At 28.6% G+C, this 13,530-nt stretch overlaps 1 protein-coding gene across 1 annotated transcript; it reads left to right on the top strand.

Moving 5' to 3' along the window:
- Positions 1-9,261: 9,261 nt before the first annotated feature.
- LOC125835734 (Werner Syndrome-like exonuclease) lies at positions 9,262-9,953 on the top strand. The gene has a single exon (XM_049514834.1). The coding sequence runs from the start codon at positions 9,312-9,314 to the stop codon at positions 9,951-9,953; it is 642 nt and encodes a 213-aa protein (XP_049370791.1). The 5' UTR covers positions 9,262-9,311.
- Positions 9,954-13,530: the final 3,577 nt, after the last annotated feature.

The following is a 13,530-nucleotide window of genomic DNA, read 5'->3' as shown; positions in this document are numbered from 1 at the left end:
CCAAGAATTTTATTCTGAAGATTAAAACCAAGCAAAAGTATAAAATTTTACTGTTAGGACTTGAAGTTTTGGCAAGAAAATCAATAGCTGGAAACACATATAATAGCTTGTGACATTTGAGAATCTGAATTTGTTCCATTTTTTTTCACAATACAGAAATTACTGCTCAAACAATGAGCCTATTTTTTTCAAAGCTAAAACATGAGTCAAATACAGCAAAAGAGAAACATCCATTAAATCCTCCATCAAATAGCAACCAACAACATACCCAATTTGGGGTCTCGAGAGGCTAGAGTATACACATACCTTACCCCTGCTTTAGGAGGTGGAGTGATTGCTCCGATGCACCCTCAGCTCAAATAAAAACATATCGAAAAAGAAATAACGAAAGCCAAGAAATCTTCGCAATATACTAAGAAAGCATGACAAAGCATTCCGAAAACAAAAAAGAACAGTAACACTAAACACAAACAGCAAACCAGCAAACCAAAAATACAAATATGCAGAAAAGGAGGAATTATGCAATTACAACAAAAAATTACGAAGCAAAACAAGACAAACACAACAATCTACATTCCCCATTGATTAAACACCATAAAGAATTTTCAAAACACCCAAACTAAAAAACACAACAATGACATGAAATTGAATTCTCTTCAACTTAACAACAAACACTAAAACCCTCAAGATTCTCCTTCAACACTTCTTCAACAAAAACCCCACATACAAATTGTTACAAAAAAATAAAAAAACCCACATAAAAATTGTATCTTTTTCTTGAATTCTTGAAAGATATTTTCTGGGGAGGCATACCTTACTTCTTTCTTGGTGGGGTGTTTTTTTTTTTTGGTTTCTCGATGAGAGTGAGAGGAAAAAGAGAAGAGCTTTTGAATGTTTATGCAAAATGCAAAATTACAAATGCCAATGTTATTAGTAGTAGCAGCTTGTCTCTCACTGTGCAAGTTGATGGGATGACCCTTTTTTGGACTGATTTTAGATACGGATACAATAACACAGTGACACCATTACTGCTCAAATTTCCCAATTTACTAAATGGACAAGGTACGGTTTCGTTCTGTCTCAAAATAAGTGTTATTTAAGTAAAAATTGTTCTTATCAAGAATAGAATAGATATAACATTTAGTTTATCAAATTATTCATATTTGAAAAATATATGTTGAAAATTGAAGGTGTTTTAAAAAAGAGTATAGTTTTATAAAGTTATATATTGATTTTATCTTGAATTTCGAAAGTGATACTTATTTTGAGTCAGGGAAAAAAGTTTTTGGTAAAATGGACACTAGGGAGTACTATTTGGTAGCTTTGAGTTGTTAACAGCTCATCTTCACTTTTTCTATGTCAGCTTAGAAATTTTCACTTTGCTTCTTTTTGTCATTTGCCTTTTTCATTTATTTTTTTGGGGGGAAATTTTAATATAAAATATTACACCCAATATTATTCAATATACATATAATATTATATTTGAAAGGAAAATATTATATATAATGTATATAGTATATAAAATATATATTTATACACAAATATGGATCAAATTAGCTATGAAAATGAATATTTTTATTATTTTTATTATCAAATAGGTTTTTCCTTCGTATACTTTACTTATCTCGACCTAGCAAAGAATAATATAGAAAGGTAATTTTTTTTTTGTATTTAATCAAGAAAACTCCTTCAAGATGGTATTCGTGGATTGATCGTTGATTTGATTCGAAAATCTTAAGTGACGAAACAAACTTTTTTATCGTGTTGCATTTTTATTGAATGATTATGATCAATATAAAATTATTGATATTGTCATAATCCCAAGGTTCATGTCTCCCGAATGACTATTGTACGACCACTTATATTTAATATAAAATCAACGAATAAATTTTACATTAACTTCCTCAAATCATAGATTATAGTATGATTGTTCAAATTTAAATATTGAATCTATTTTTAATAAATAAAAAAAGGGTAAAGGTCCATTCTTAAGTTAAGTCGTTTATTTTGCAAAGATAACCAAAAACATTGTATGTATATATGATATATTATTATATTTCACGAAGGAAGCAAATTTAAGACAAATATAAATTAAATATCATGGAAGATTCTTAAAATTATGCTTAGATATTTATTTTTTATAAAAGAAAAGATTGATGACCCTTAGCCTAAAGTATTTGCATTTAGTGGTGTGAGAGACTTTAGATGATTAAAATGGACCACACAGCTACAATAATTTATTAAAAATCTGCATGCCCACTAATTTTTGGTTTAGTTAACCAAGTTGATTTTGATTAGTAATAAACCATATGTTGTTTCCCCACATAGTGATGTTAACCTCAATTATATCTCTTCCTTATTGCTTAAACTAGATAATGTTGCCCGTGCTATGCACGGGCCCAATAATATAAATGATATATTTTGGGGCTAATAACCAAGTTTTTGAAGCGATTGTTTGCGTGGATAAAGGAATAAGTTTTTTTATCACAAACTTGTACGTTCTTTGACGCTATTTAAGACATAATAAGACTACCCACATACAACATTTTTGAAATTTTTTATGTTGTCAATTATCATGATTTATAATATTTTTACGATAGATTCACTTCAAGAATCAGTGGAATTTTTGTATTTTTTTTCAAAACATATTTTATGTTGTCAATTATCATGATTTATAGTATTTTTACGCAATTTTTAAATATAAAAAAAAATAAGACAAATAAATTAAAATGGACCCAATATATGTTATTTTTGTTGTCTCAATTTATGTGACACAAATGAAATTTGGAGGGTCATCCAAATTTTCATTTTTAAAAAAAAAATGTTTGAAGTTATTAATTATTGTGATTTATAATATTTTTATGTAACTTTGAAATAATGTACATTACTGGTCACTTTGTCCTAATTTATGTGATATGGATAAAATTACAAAATTAACCCTTTTAAAATGTCTTTAAGATATTTTAAGTTGTTAATTATTATTATTTATAATACTTTTTTGGTAATATTAAAATGATATGTGTTATTTTTTCTGTCCCAATATATGTGAGCCTGATAGAATTCTGAGAGTCAATCTATGTTATTATATAGCTTTTAAATATTTTAAATTGGTAATTATTGTATTTTTTAATGCTTTTTAAGTCATTTGTAAATGATATATGTTGTTTCCTTGATTGAGACGTTTCCATTTGTGAGATATATATATATATATATATATATACATACATACATATCGTGCTATGCACGGGCCCAATAATATAAATGGTATGTTTTGGGGATAATAACTGAGTTTTTGAAGCGATTGTTTGCGTGGATAAAAGAATAAGTTTTTTTTTATCACAAGCCTGTACTTTCTTTGATGCTATTTAAGGCATAATAAGACTACCCACATACAACATTTTTGAAATATTTTATGTTGTCAATTATCATGATTTATAGTATTTTTACGATAGATTCACTTCAAGAATCAGTGAAAATTTTTGTATTTTTTTTCAAAACATATTTTATGTTATCAATTATCATGATTTATAGTATTTTTAAGCAATTTTTAAATATAAAAAAATAAGACAAATAAATTAAAATGGACCCAATATATGTTATTTTTGTTGTCTCAAGTTATGTGACACAAATGAAATTTGGAGAGTCATCCAAATTTTCATATATTTTTTTTAAATGTTTGAAGTTATTAATTATTGTGATTTATAATATTTTTATGTAACTTTGAAATAATGTACATTACTGGTCACTTTGTCCTAATTTATGTGATATGGATAAAATTACAAAATTAACCCTTTTAAAATGTCTTTAAGATATTTTAAGTTGTTAATTATTATATTTATAATACTTTTTTGGTAATATTAAAATGATATGTGTTATTTTTCCTGTCCCAATATATGTGAGCCTGATAGAATTTTGAGAGTCAACCTATTTTATTATATAACTTTTAAATATTTTAAAGCTTTTTAAGTCATTTGTAAATGATATATATTGTTTTTGATTGAGACTTTTCCATTTGTGATATATATATATATATATATTCTATATTATTTTAAAAGGGAGTTTATGCCCAAGTTGTACTATATAATAAATATAATGTATAATATTCAAGAAAGTCCCAATCTTGAATATTGTATATTATAGTTGGGTATAAACTTTCTTTTAAAAGTCCCACAAGTATAATATATAATATTCAAGATTGGGAAAAGTCCCAATCTTGAATATTATATATTATACTTGGGCCTAAACTCTCTTTTATAATATAGTAGAACTTGAATATTATATATTATAGTTGGGTATAAACTTCCTTTTAAAAGTCCCACAAGTATAATATATAATATTCAAGATTGGGAAAAGTCTCAGTCTTGAATATTATATATTATACTTGAGCCTAAACTCTCTTTTATAATATAATAGAATATGTGATGGAGATAGTTTATAAGTTACGAATTCACACTATTTCTGTAATTTTTACTTAAACTAGGTATATGTATTAAAAAATAATATTAAATATTTGATAGTTAATTTAGTTATTATTACGATCATACATATAATTAATGTGGGTGGACCGGTGGAGTGTTGAAGCACTAGATTTATCTTAATTAACTTAGTATGTGTGATGTAAAATATAAATTTATGTGTAAAAATTGACGAAAATTGCGATAAATTATATGTCTGAATTCATAATTACATAATAATGAGTTTAAAGTTATAAAAATTAAATTTTGAATCCACGATATTTGTATATAACTTGAGGTTGTAACAAAAAAAATTAGACTTGAAATTCTAAATATGTCTCTTCTTATATGTCACTAAGGGGAGATTTAGCGTTCAAAAATTCATAAAACAAATGTATCTGTGATATACCTTTAAAAAAAGGTAAAACACTTGTTAAGGGTGTGTTCAGTCAGAAGGAAAATGTGTTTCATGAAAAATATCTTTTTGAAAAATGATTTTAGTAGAAAATATTTTTCATGAAAATAAATAAGTTTGTTTAATATTTTTTGTATACAAATAATATGAGGTACGAGTGGGGGTAGGGTTGGCGGGAATAGGGGATGGGAGTAGAAGTGAAAATGAGGTGTGTTGGTGAAGGATGAAGAGGCACAATTAACATGGAATATCACTTGTGGAACTTGTTTTCTCTGTTTCCACTATAGAAGTGAATTTGTTTTATCGAAAAAGTGTTTTCCAAATTTGTTGACCAACCAATCAAGAAAAAAAATAGAATACATTTTCAGTCCATACAAACATACCCTAATGAGTTGTTTCATGGGGTGTTTAAGAATAATATTGAATATAATGTATTAGTTATGATAAAATTAGTTATGCATATATTATTTTCTATCAATTATTTGGTATGTTCACTTAAATGAAATAGAGTATATCACTTAATTAATATTACATAAATTTTTTATAACTAATTTTCATATTTTTAATATCTGTGTGACTCTAACCAACCCGTCAATGACCCTAATTAGTCTTTTTACTCAGACATGTGAATGCAACTTCTTTTCATGAAGTGACAATTTACTAGGCATGCTTCTTTAAAGATCCCTCTAAAGATTCTTATGTTTTCTAGACATTTTTAGAAAAAGTATATGTAATGATCTATTACTTCATTCGTCTAATAATAGTTATTTATTATATTAAAAATAGTTGTATAACAATATTTGTTTAATTTAGAAAATCAAGAGAAAATTTATCTTTGTGTCTATTTTATCCTTGTTATTTATCATCTAACACATTTTTTAAAACATTAAATTTAATAAAGTCAAAGGATAATACAATAAATAGTAATATTATTCTTACTATTTATTGTTTTTAAAGGGTGTGTCAAATCAATAGTAAATAACTATTGTTAGACAGTAAATTTAATAAAGTCAAATAATAAAACAATAATATTACCCTTACTATTTTATTAACAAATGGTTAGTAATTATTTTTGTAAATATTTTAAATAAATTGGTGAAAAAATAGTAATTGTTTTGCATGAAAAATTAGAAAACTTCACACTATTCGGTAGGAATGAGTAAGAAAATTATATTTTATATGATAGTTTTTTATTGATTTATGGTGAGAAAAATCTGTATTTTTGATATTTAATTAACACCAACACGAAATCAACACAAAGTAAATACTATATTATATTCTCTTTCCAATTGAAATTTGAACAAACATAGTATACTAGATTTTGTAGACACTTCCTTGTGGAGCTTCCACATGCTATATACTAATCCTCTTTGATTAAAAGATAACAAAAAATATCTATTTTTCACTTTTTATCATAACACAACTTGAAGTTAAAGTGTGGGGTCTTGAGAGGGGGTTGGGGTTATTTATATACAATATTATTATTTTAGAAGATAATGATTTCATATGTTGTACATTTGAAATAGCTTGATGTACTTTCATAGATTATTTTAATGCAAAGTTAGGTTATTTTATACCAAATATTTTTGTCCTGTTCCTAATAGGGTTACTGAAAGTTTGGCCTATTCATTTAAAAAATATATTTGTTATTTTGTTGGTTAGCAAGTGTGTTAATTCAAGTTGCTTAATTTTGTATTGCAAGTTGTCAACTTTTTAAAAAAATATTTTTAATTCAAATTGTTAACTATCTTCAAGTTGTTTATTTGCTTTCTTACTTAAGCAGATTGTTTTGTAGAGATATTTGTTAAAGTGGATTTACTTTTTAGAAAAAATTCAAAAGCATTAGTGCTCAAGACTCAAAATTGAAAAGAGAGAAAAGGAAAAAAAAAAAGGCACATGAGACATTTTGTTCATCTGAATTTAGACATGTTAGTTTTATTTGATTGAGTTTATTGAAAATATTCTTTCTACTTTACAAAAATACCAATAAAATTTATTTTATTTATGTAATAATAGTTGTCCACTATTGAAATAAATTATAGAGGTTATTTTACCAAATCACCTTTATTAAATACTTTCTCCGTTCCTATTTATATGTCACCATTTTGAATTTCACGTGCATTAAGAAACTAAGTAAATTTATTATTCTACCCTTATTTAATTTTTTTGGAATTCAAGTTTTCAATCAATGAATATAAATTAATTTAACCAATGAACATGAATCATTTACTTAGTTTTTCTAAGTTGGTCAAATGTATATTTTCAAGGCTAATAACTCACAAGGATAAAAAAGAAACAATATGATAATTTATGCATTGATTTTATGAAATGACAAGTATTATGGACCAATTATTTATAGAAATGGATGACATGTAAAAATGAACGGAGGGAGTATAAGTTATCTAAACATTAAAAAATTAATAGTATTTAATAGCAAAAGTAAAAAGATAAAAATGATAAATTATTCGTTGATTTTATAAAATGAACAAGTATTGTTAAACATCAAAAATAGCACAGCGGATAAATAAAGATGGACAAAGAGAATACATATTTCCTATTTTTTTAGATTTTATTTGTGGAACTAAACTACGGGGAATTCAAAGTTGAACATCGACAAGTATACACAGTTGCGTGCATGGATATACTTTGTATCCATTTTTCCTATCACTTTGTATATCTATGTATATTCATGTATATTTCTTTGTATATCCATGCAATATACATAAATATACAAAGATATACACCTCGTGCCATGCCACTATTCTCACGCACAATAAATCACGTGAACCATTACCAACACCCCTAAGGGGCCGTTTGGTTACTGGATAAGGGCAAAGTTAATACATGAATAACTTTGTTATTCATTAATTTTGTACCATGTTTGGTTTGTAAATAGAATCAAAATTATTCATGTATAAATTTTATACAATGTTTGGTTGGTGTGTCTCCAATGTTGTATAAAAGTTATACATGTATTGATTTTATGTGGTGTTTGGTTGTATTTTTGTGATGCCACATAGCTAATACTTATATAACTTATGAAGAAATCTATGTATAATTTTATGCAGAGTAGAAGGTGGAATAAGTTATGAGGGTATTAGTTATACATGGATTAAAATAATAAAATTACATATTTACCCTTAATTTGTTTTCTTACTTATTTGTTTGTAAATAATAATGTATAGTAATTTACAAAATTAAGGAGTTATATCTTCTTCTTTTTTTAAAAAGGACTTAATCTATTTCTGTAACTTGTAGTTACGTTATTTACCCCCCCCCCCATACACACACAACCACCCAAAAAAAAAAAAACAGAATGACCCCAGGGGTGTTTTTGAGTTTCATCGTTTTTACACCCCCACCCCACCCCACCTTCAAGGGACTATTGCATTTTATTTATTTTGGATACTGCTTGTTTATAAGCATGGATTTTATAATTTTCGACTTTTTAAAAAAAGTATATTAATTTACAATAAATTAAATAATCAATAAGTTATAATTTATGTAATATAATTTCTACATAACTAAATCCTACATAAATAATATCTACGAAACTAATATTTGTATAATTAATACCTACATAACTAATACCTGCATAACTAACTCTGCATAACTAATACATGCATAACTAAACCCTCCATAACTAATATCTGCATAATTAAACCTTGCATAACTCTAACCAGTAACCAAACGGACCCTAAGAAAACATGAAGAATCATGTCACATTCTTTTGAAATATTATTCTTCTGTTTGAATATACTTGAATTATATTTTTTTTCTCTTACACAAAAAAAATAATTCAAATCTTACAAAATGAGAATTATAATTCATATCCTGAATTCCTAAATGCTACAATGATAAATTACATATCTCCTTGTTTCTTTTTTTTAAAAAAATATTTAGGATCATAAACTTTTAAATACACATAATTTTATAAAAAAAATTCTAGTCAGCAATAGTAGTGATTAGTTATTCTTTGGCATAATCTTTTCTTAATAGTCCAAACAATCTCTTTCACATTGAAATTACTATTTGAGTAAATCACGATTTTTGCTAAAGTAACACTTATTCCTAATAATAACTTCACATTAATGGCTTTTAATCCGACCTGTCAGTTGCAACTTTTTTTATTATGACAAGGGAAAATCGCAGTCGCTATCTTTTGGGTGCGCACAGGATAAAACATCCGCTTCTATGCAATAGCTCGCAAACCACATAGGAAAGGTAATCCGCATTAGACAAGTCCGGTGCGATAAGCTCGACCCAGAAGACAAATCCCTTGCTTTCGCTGACAAAGAATTTCGAACTTGAGACCTCCAATATGGAAGTCTCAAACCCAAATCACTAGGCCACTGACCCGTCAGTTACAACTTAAAACCCTAATTTAGTTTCTCAGTCCCAAATTTCAAAATTCACCATTGTTTCTTCTGCTTTTGAACGCCATGAGTGTGAGGATCAAAGATTACCAGTTACCTTGCAACAGTCACAAACTCTACGATGTATTTTTGAACGAAACCGAAATCGAAACCCTAGTTACCCGTGATCCGGCCATGATCTGTTCATGGATCGACAGCACCGAATCCTCTAACCAATCCCGTCTCCACCGCTTAATCGTCGGAATCGACATTGAATGGCGCCCTAATTTCAACCCGGGTGCGGGTCAAAACCCGGTCGCAACACTCCAACTCTGCGTCGGAAAATCCTGTTTGATTTACCAAATCATTCACGCCCCCAATATCCCCCGGAAACTCCGTAACTTCCTGAATAACGACGATTACAGATTTGTTGGAGTTGGGGTTGAGAATGATGTGAAGAAATTGTTGAATGATTGGGGAATTGGAGTGTCGAATACGGTTGATTTGAGGGAGTGGGCGATGGAGGAACTTGAGAATGACAATCTTCGGAGTTATGGGCTTAAGGGTTTAGTGAAGGAAATTCTTGGAATTGAGATTTACAAGCCGAAGAGGGTGACGATGAGTGATTGGGATGATCGTTGGCTTAGCATTGATCAAGTATGTTATGCTTGCCTTGATGCTTATCTTTCTTTTGAAGTTGGGAGGATCTTAAGTTCTTGGTATAATTAGACTATATTTTGTTTGTGTGTTGTTAGTAGTATATAATGTTGATATGATTCGTAGATTATCAATGCGTGCATTTCGTTATCGTGAGTGTTGCTTTTACCAACTATGATCGTAGATTATTAATGCGTGCATTTTGTTATAGTGAAATGTTTCTTTTGCTAAATGTGACTTGGTTATATATATATTTGTCATGATTTTTTCGCTTTTGTTAGTTTCTTTTTTGATTTCATTTTATATGCTTTTTCTTGAGGTGAGGTCGAGGTTTATCATGAATTCTCTAGGTTTGTATGTACTCTCTACCGTCCGCAGAGTCAACGTGTTAATGCTCATGGCTTACATCTTATTCGTAAAGCCACATAAACTTGAAGCCTCAAGTGTGGTTAACTTTGAGCTTGTTGAAGTGTTTAAAGTGTCCTAAATACATTAGCAAGGCCACTTGAAGTAAGTGAGATGCTTGGGATAAGTTGGAGGAAGGATTGATGCCAAAATATCAAAACAATAGTTGAAAATTGAACCCAAGCTTTTCAAGGGCACCTTACTATGCGAGTCAATCGCGAGGGGGCGTCTGAGATGGGGAAGCCTCACCTTCCGGAGGGGACAATGAGGTTGAATGAATTGTGAGGCTAATCGCGAGAAGCTCATTTGAGCTTGGCATAAAGTTGTGAGCCCATCATGAGAGGTTCAGGGCGTGGGAAATAAAAGAGTCTAATGCACAACTAATTGCGAGGAGAACTCACCTAAGTTGACCAGAACCTCGTGATCGCCCGATCACGAGGAGTCCGGTCCATATATATTAGTGTTTGAGCTTGGGCTCTGAGAAATTAGATCAGGGTATTTCCATAGAATCTTAAAATCTACCAAGTAGGTGAAATTTGGAGTTAAGCTTCAAGGAGGTAATCTCACTCAACAATTGTAACTCATTTAATGTGTAAATGTGAATAAATATTGTATTCATGAGAGTAATTTATGGTTGTACTGAAATAAATATTCATGTTTTAAATAACAATTTCAAAAGTGAAAAATGAAACAAAAATATGTTATAAGATATTTTAGCATACAAGTTCAAGTTGGATTGGAAGTTTTCATGTTCAAACATTAATTTTCATACAAAGTAACAAATTATTTTACCAAAAAAGTGAATAATTTTAGACATCACGATCATTAAAAAATAAAGTGAATAATTTTATGATCAAACGGTTCTTAAAATATTGAAATACTTGTCATAACTTACTGCTATGTCTCCATCACTTAGAAGTCAGAACTTGTGTTTGTCAACTACACTCCCTTTCATTCTTGTCACACTAGTCACTTAAAAATTGGAAATAATTTTCTTTTCAATATGAAAAGATATATTAATTAAAGATACCCGATGGATAATTTATAACGTTCAAATATTTATAAGTTCAAAATTCAAAAATGAATTATAGGGTTCAAAAATTTGCTAGAATTTCAAATAGAAGCACGATTTAGGGGGTTTTAAACCTTTATAACTTGTTATGGATGAATATTTTTGTCCAAATTTTATTTCTGGTTTAAAGTAAGGCTATTTTCCTATTATTTTTCAAGCATTGACTTAAAATTCATAGTAGACTCAAAAATTGATGATTCCACCTGATTTTTACTTAACTCACAAGTTTGGCATAAAGAAAAGTGTACCTCTTATTTGAATATTAGTATTTAGGTCGATAGATTTTGTTTTAAAAATTGACCGGCAACAATTAAGAATGAAAGATTAGTTTTGTGGCCAATTCATATCGATGGGGTCAACTGGTTCTGTGGCCAATTTTTATTTATTTTTTAAAAATATTTCAAATTATTTTTGGGTTTTGGATTTCTTAAAATATTATAGTAAAATTAAACCTAATTAGACTTAGATTCTACTGTGTAGAACTATACTAAATATATTGTTGTACATCTAATTAGATTGGGTACAATTTGATTTTTCTATTTCCCATTTTGATTATTGAAAAGAGTATTAAAGCATCGTATTGGGGCTAGAGGGATGAAATGAAGGCTCGTGTCCGATGTTCTATGTGATAAGAATGTGTTGTCAAAATTTAAAGGTAAATTTTACAAAATGGATTTTAGACCAATATGTTGTATTGGATAGAGAATTGACTACCCAAGAGCTCGCATGTCTAGAAAATGAAAATAACATAAATAAAAATGTTAACAGAATGTGTGGGCATACTAGAAGTAAAAAGATTAGGAACGAAGATATTTGAGACATGATGGAAAGTTCTTTGTGATGGAAAGAAGAGGAAAACGAGATTAGGATAGTTACATACATATGAAGAGGAGAAATAAATATTCCCTGATAAGAAGATATAAGCAAAGGCGTATTCAGGATTTCGAGATGATGGGTGCACTGTTACAAAAAAGTTGATCTAAGATATAAATTTGATCGATTCGACATTTAGGTTCTTATTACTAAAAAACGTTAAAATTTTAACATTATAGATCCAAAATTATATATATATATATATATATAAAATGTCAAAAGTGCTACTCATAACCACTTAGAGAGGTGTTATCTAATTTTAAAAAGAAAAAGAAAATAAGATAAATATAAAATTCAAATTTCTAACCTCACATAGAGAGGTGCACTTAGTCATCATCGCATTATATGATATTCCGAGTGTGGATTTACACATCTATATTTCAATAATATTTTAAAAATATAACACTACTATATATGATCTCGGTAGGAAAACATAGATTCATGTGAACCCGATGACCCTCCTAAATACGCCTCTGAATATAAGTATCCAGAGGCTGACTACATACGATGAGTATAAGAAGAGGACATCGAGGCAGGCCAAACAAGTATTAGGGTATGAATAGACCTAATGAATTACGCCTGCCAGTTCTTTTGGATAATAGTTGGTCTCCCAGTTTCAACTTGTTGCCATACATGCGTCAATTCTAGCACTCTTTCATTTCACAGCCAATTATTCATTTGACCAACATTTTGGCCTCTTTTCTAATGGATAAAAGATGAAATGAAAAAAATACTTACATTTATGTATTCGGCACAAAAACCCTTTCTTTTTTTAATTTTTTTTTTGCTCATTTTCTTGCACTTGATACATAAATAAAAGAATATATATATAAAAAAAAATATACGCAGGGATATAAGAGGGTTTGTGCAGGAATGGACCATGTTGGAGAACGAGGAAAGAGTCGTAAAACTTAAAAAGAGTAAATAGAGGAAAGGAAGGATCCAATATTTAGATGCAACTAACAAACTAATGTAACATTACATTAACACTGAGGAAAATAGTAATAATACAAATAAACCAACAACATAAAAGGGGGCAAGCATATGGGAGACTTGACTATTCTTCATCTACATTTTTTTAAAGAACACAAAAAGGGAAAAAAGATGAGAAAAAAAAAGAAGCAATGAGCCATTTGCTACTTTTTGCTCTTTTATGTTTTCCTACAATAATTCCCTTTTGGTAACAAACTCCACTCTAAACCCCACACCCCTTTTTTTCTTTTTTCTTTTTTGGACTTTTGATAATATTATTTCACACCTTATCTTGTCTTCTTTTTTCTGTATATACATTGGACCACC

The sequence above is a fragment of the Solanum verrucosum genome, unplaced genomic scaffold, assembly GCF_900185275.1.
Source record: "Solanum verrucosum unplaced genomic scaffold, falcon-dt-bn FXZP01000128.1, whole genome shotgun sequence".
NCBI lineage: Eukaryota > Viridiplantae > Streptophyta > Magnoliopsida > Solanales > Solanaceae > Solanum > Solanum verrucosum.
This window is presented reverse-complemented; position numbering and strand designations above follow the sequence as displayed.

Bases quoted from the DNA above. Each gene is read 5' to 3' on its own strand.
- LOC125835734 (XM_049514834.1), top strand. From the start codon at position 9,312: ATGAGTGTGAGGATCAAAGATTACCAGTTACCTTGCAACAGTCACAAA.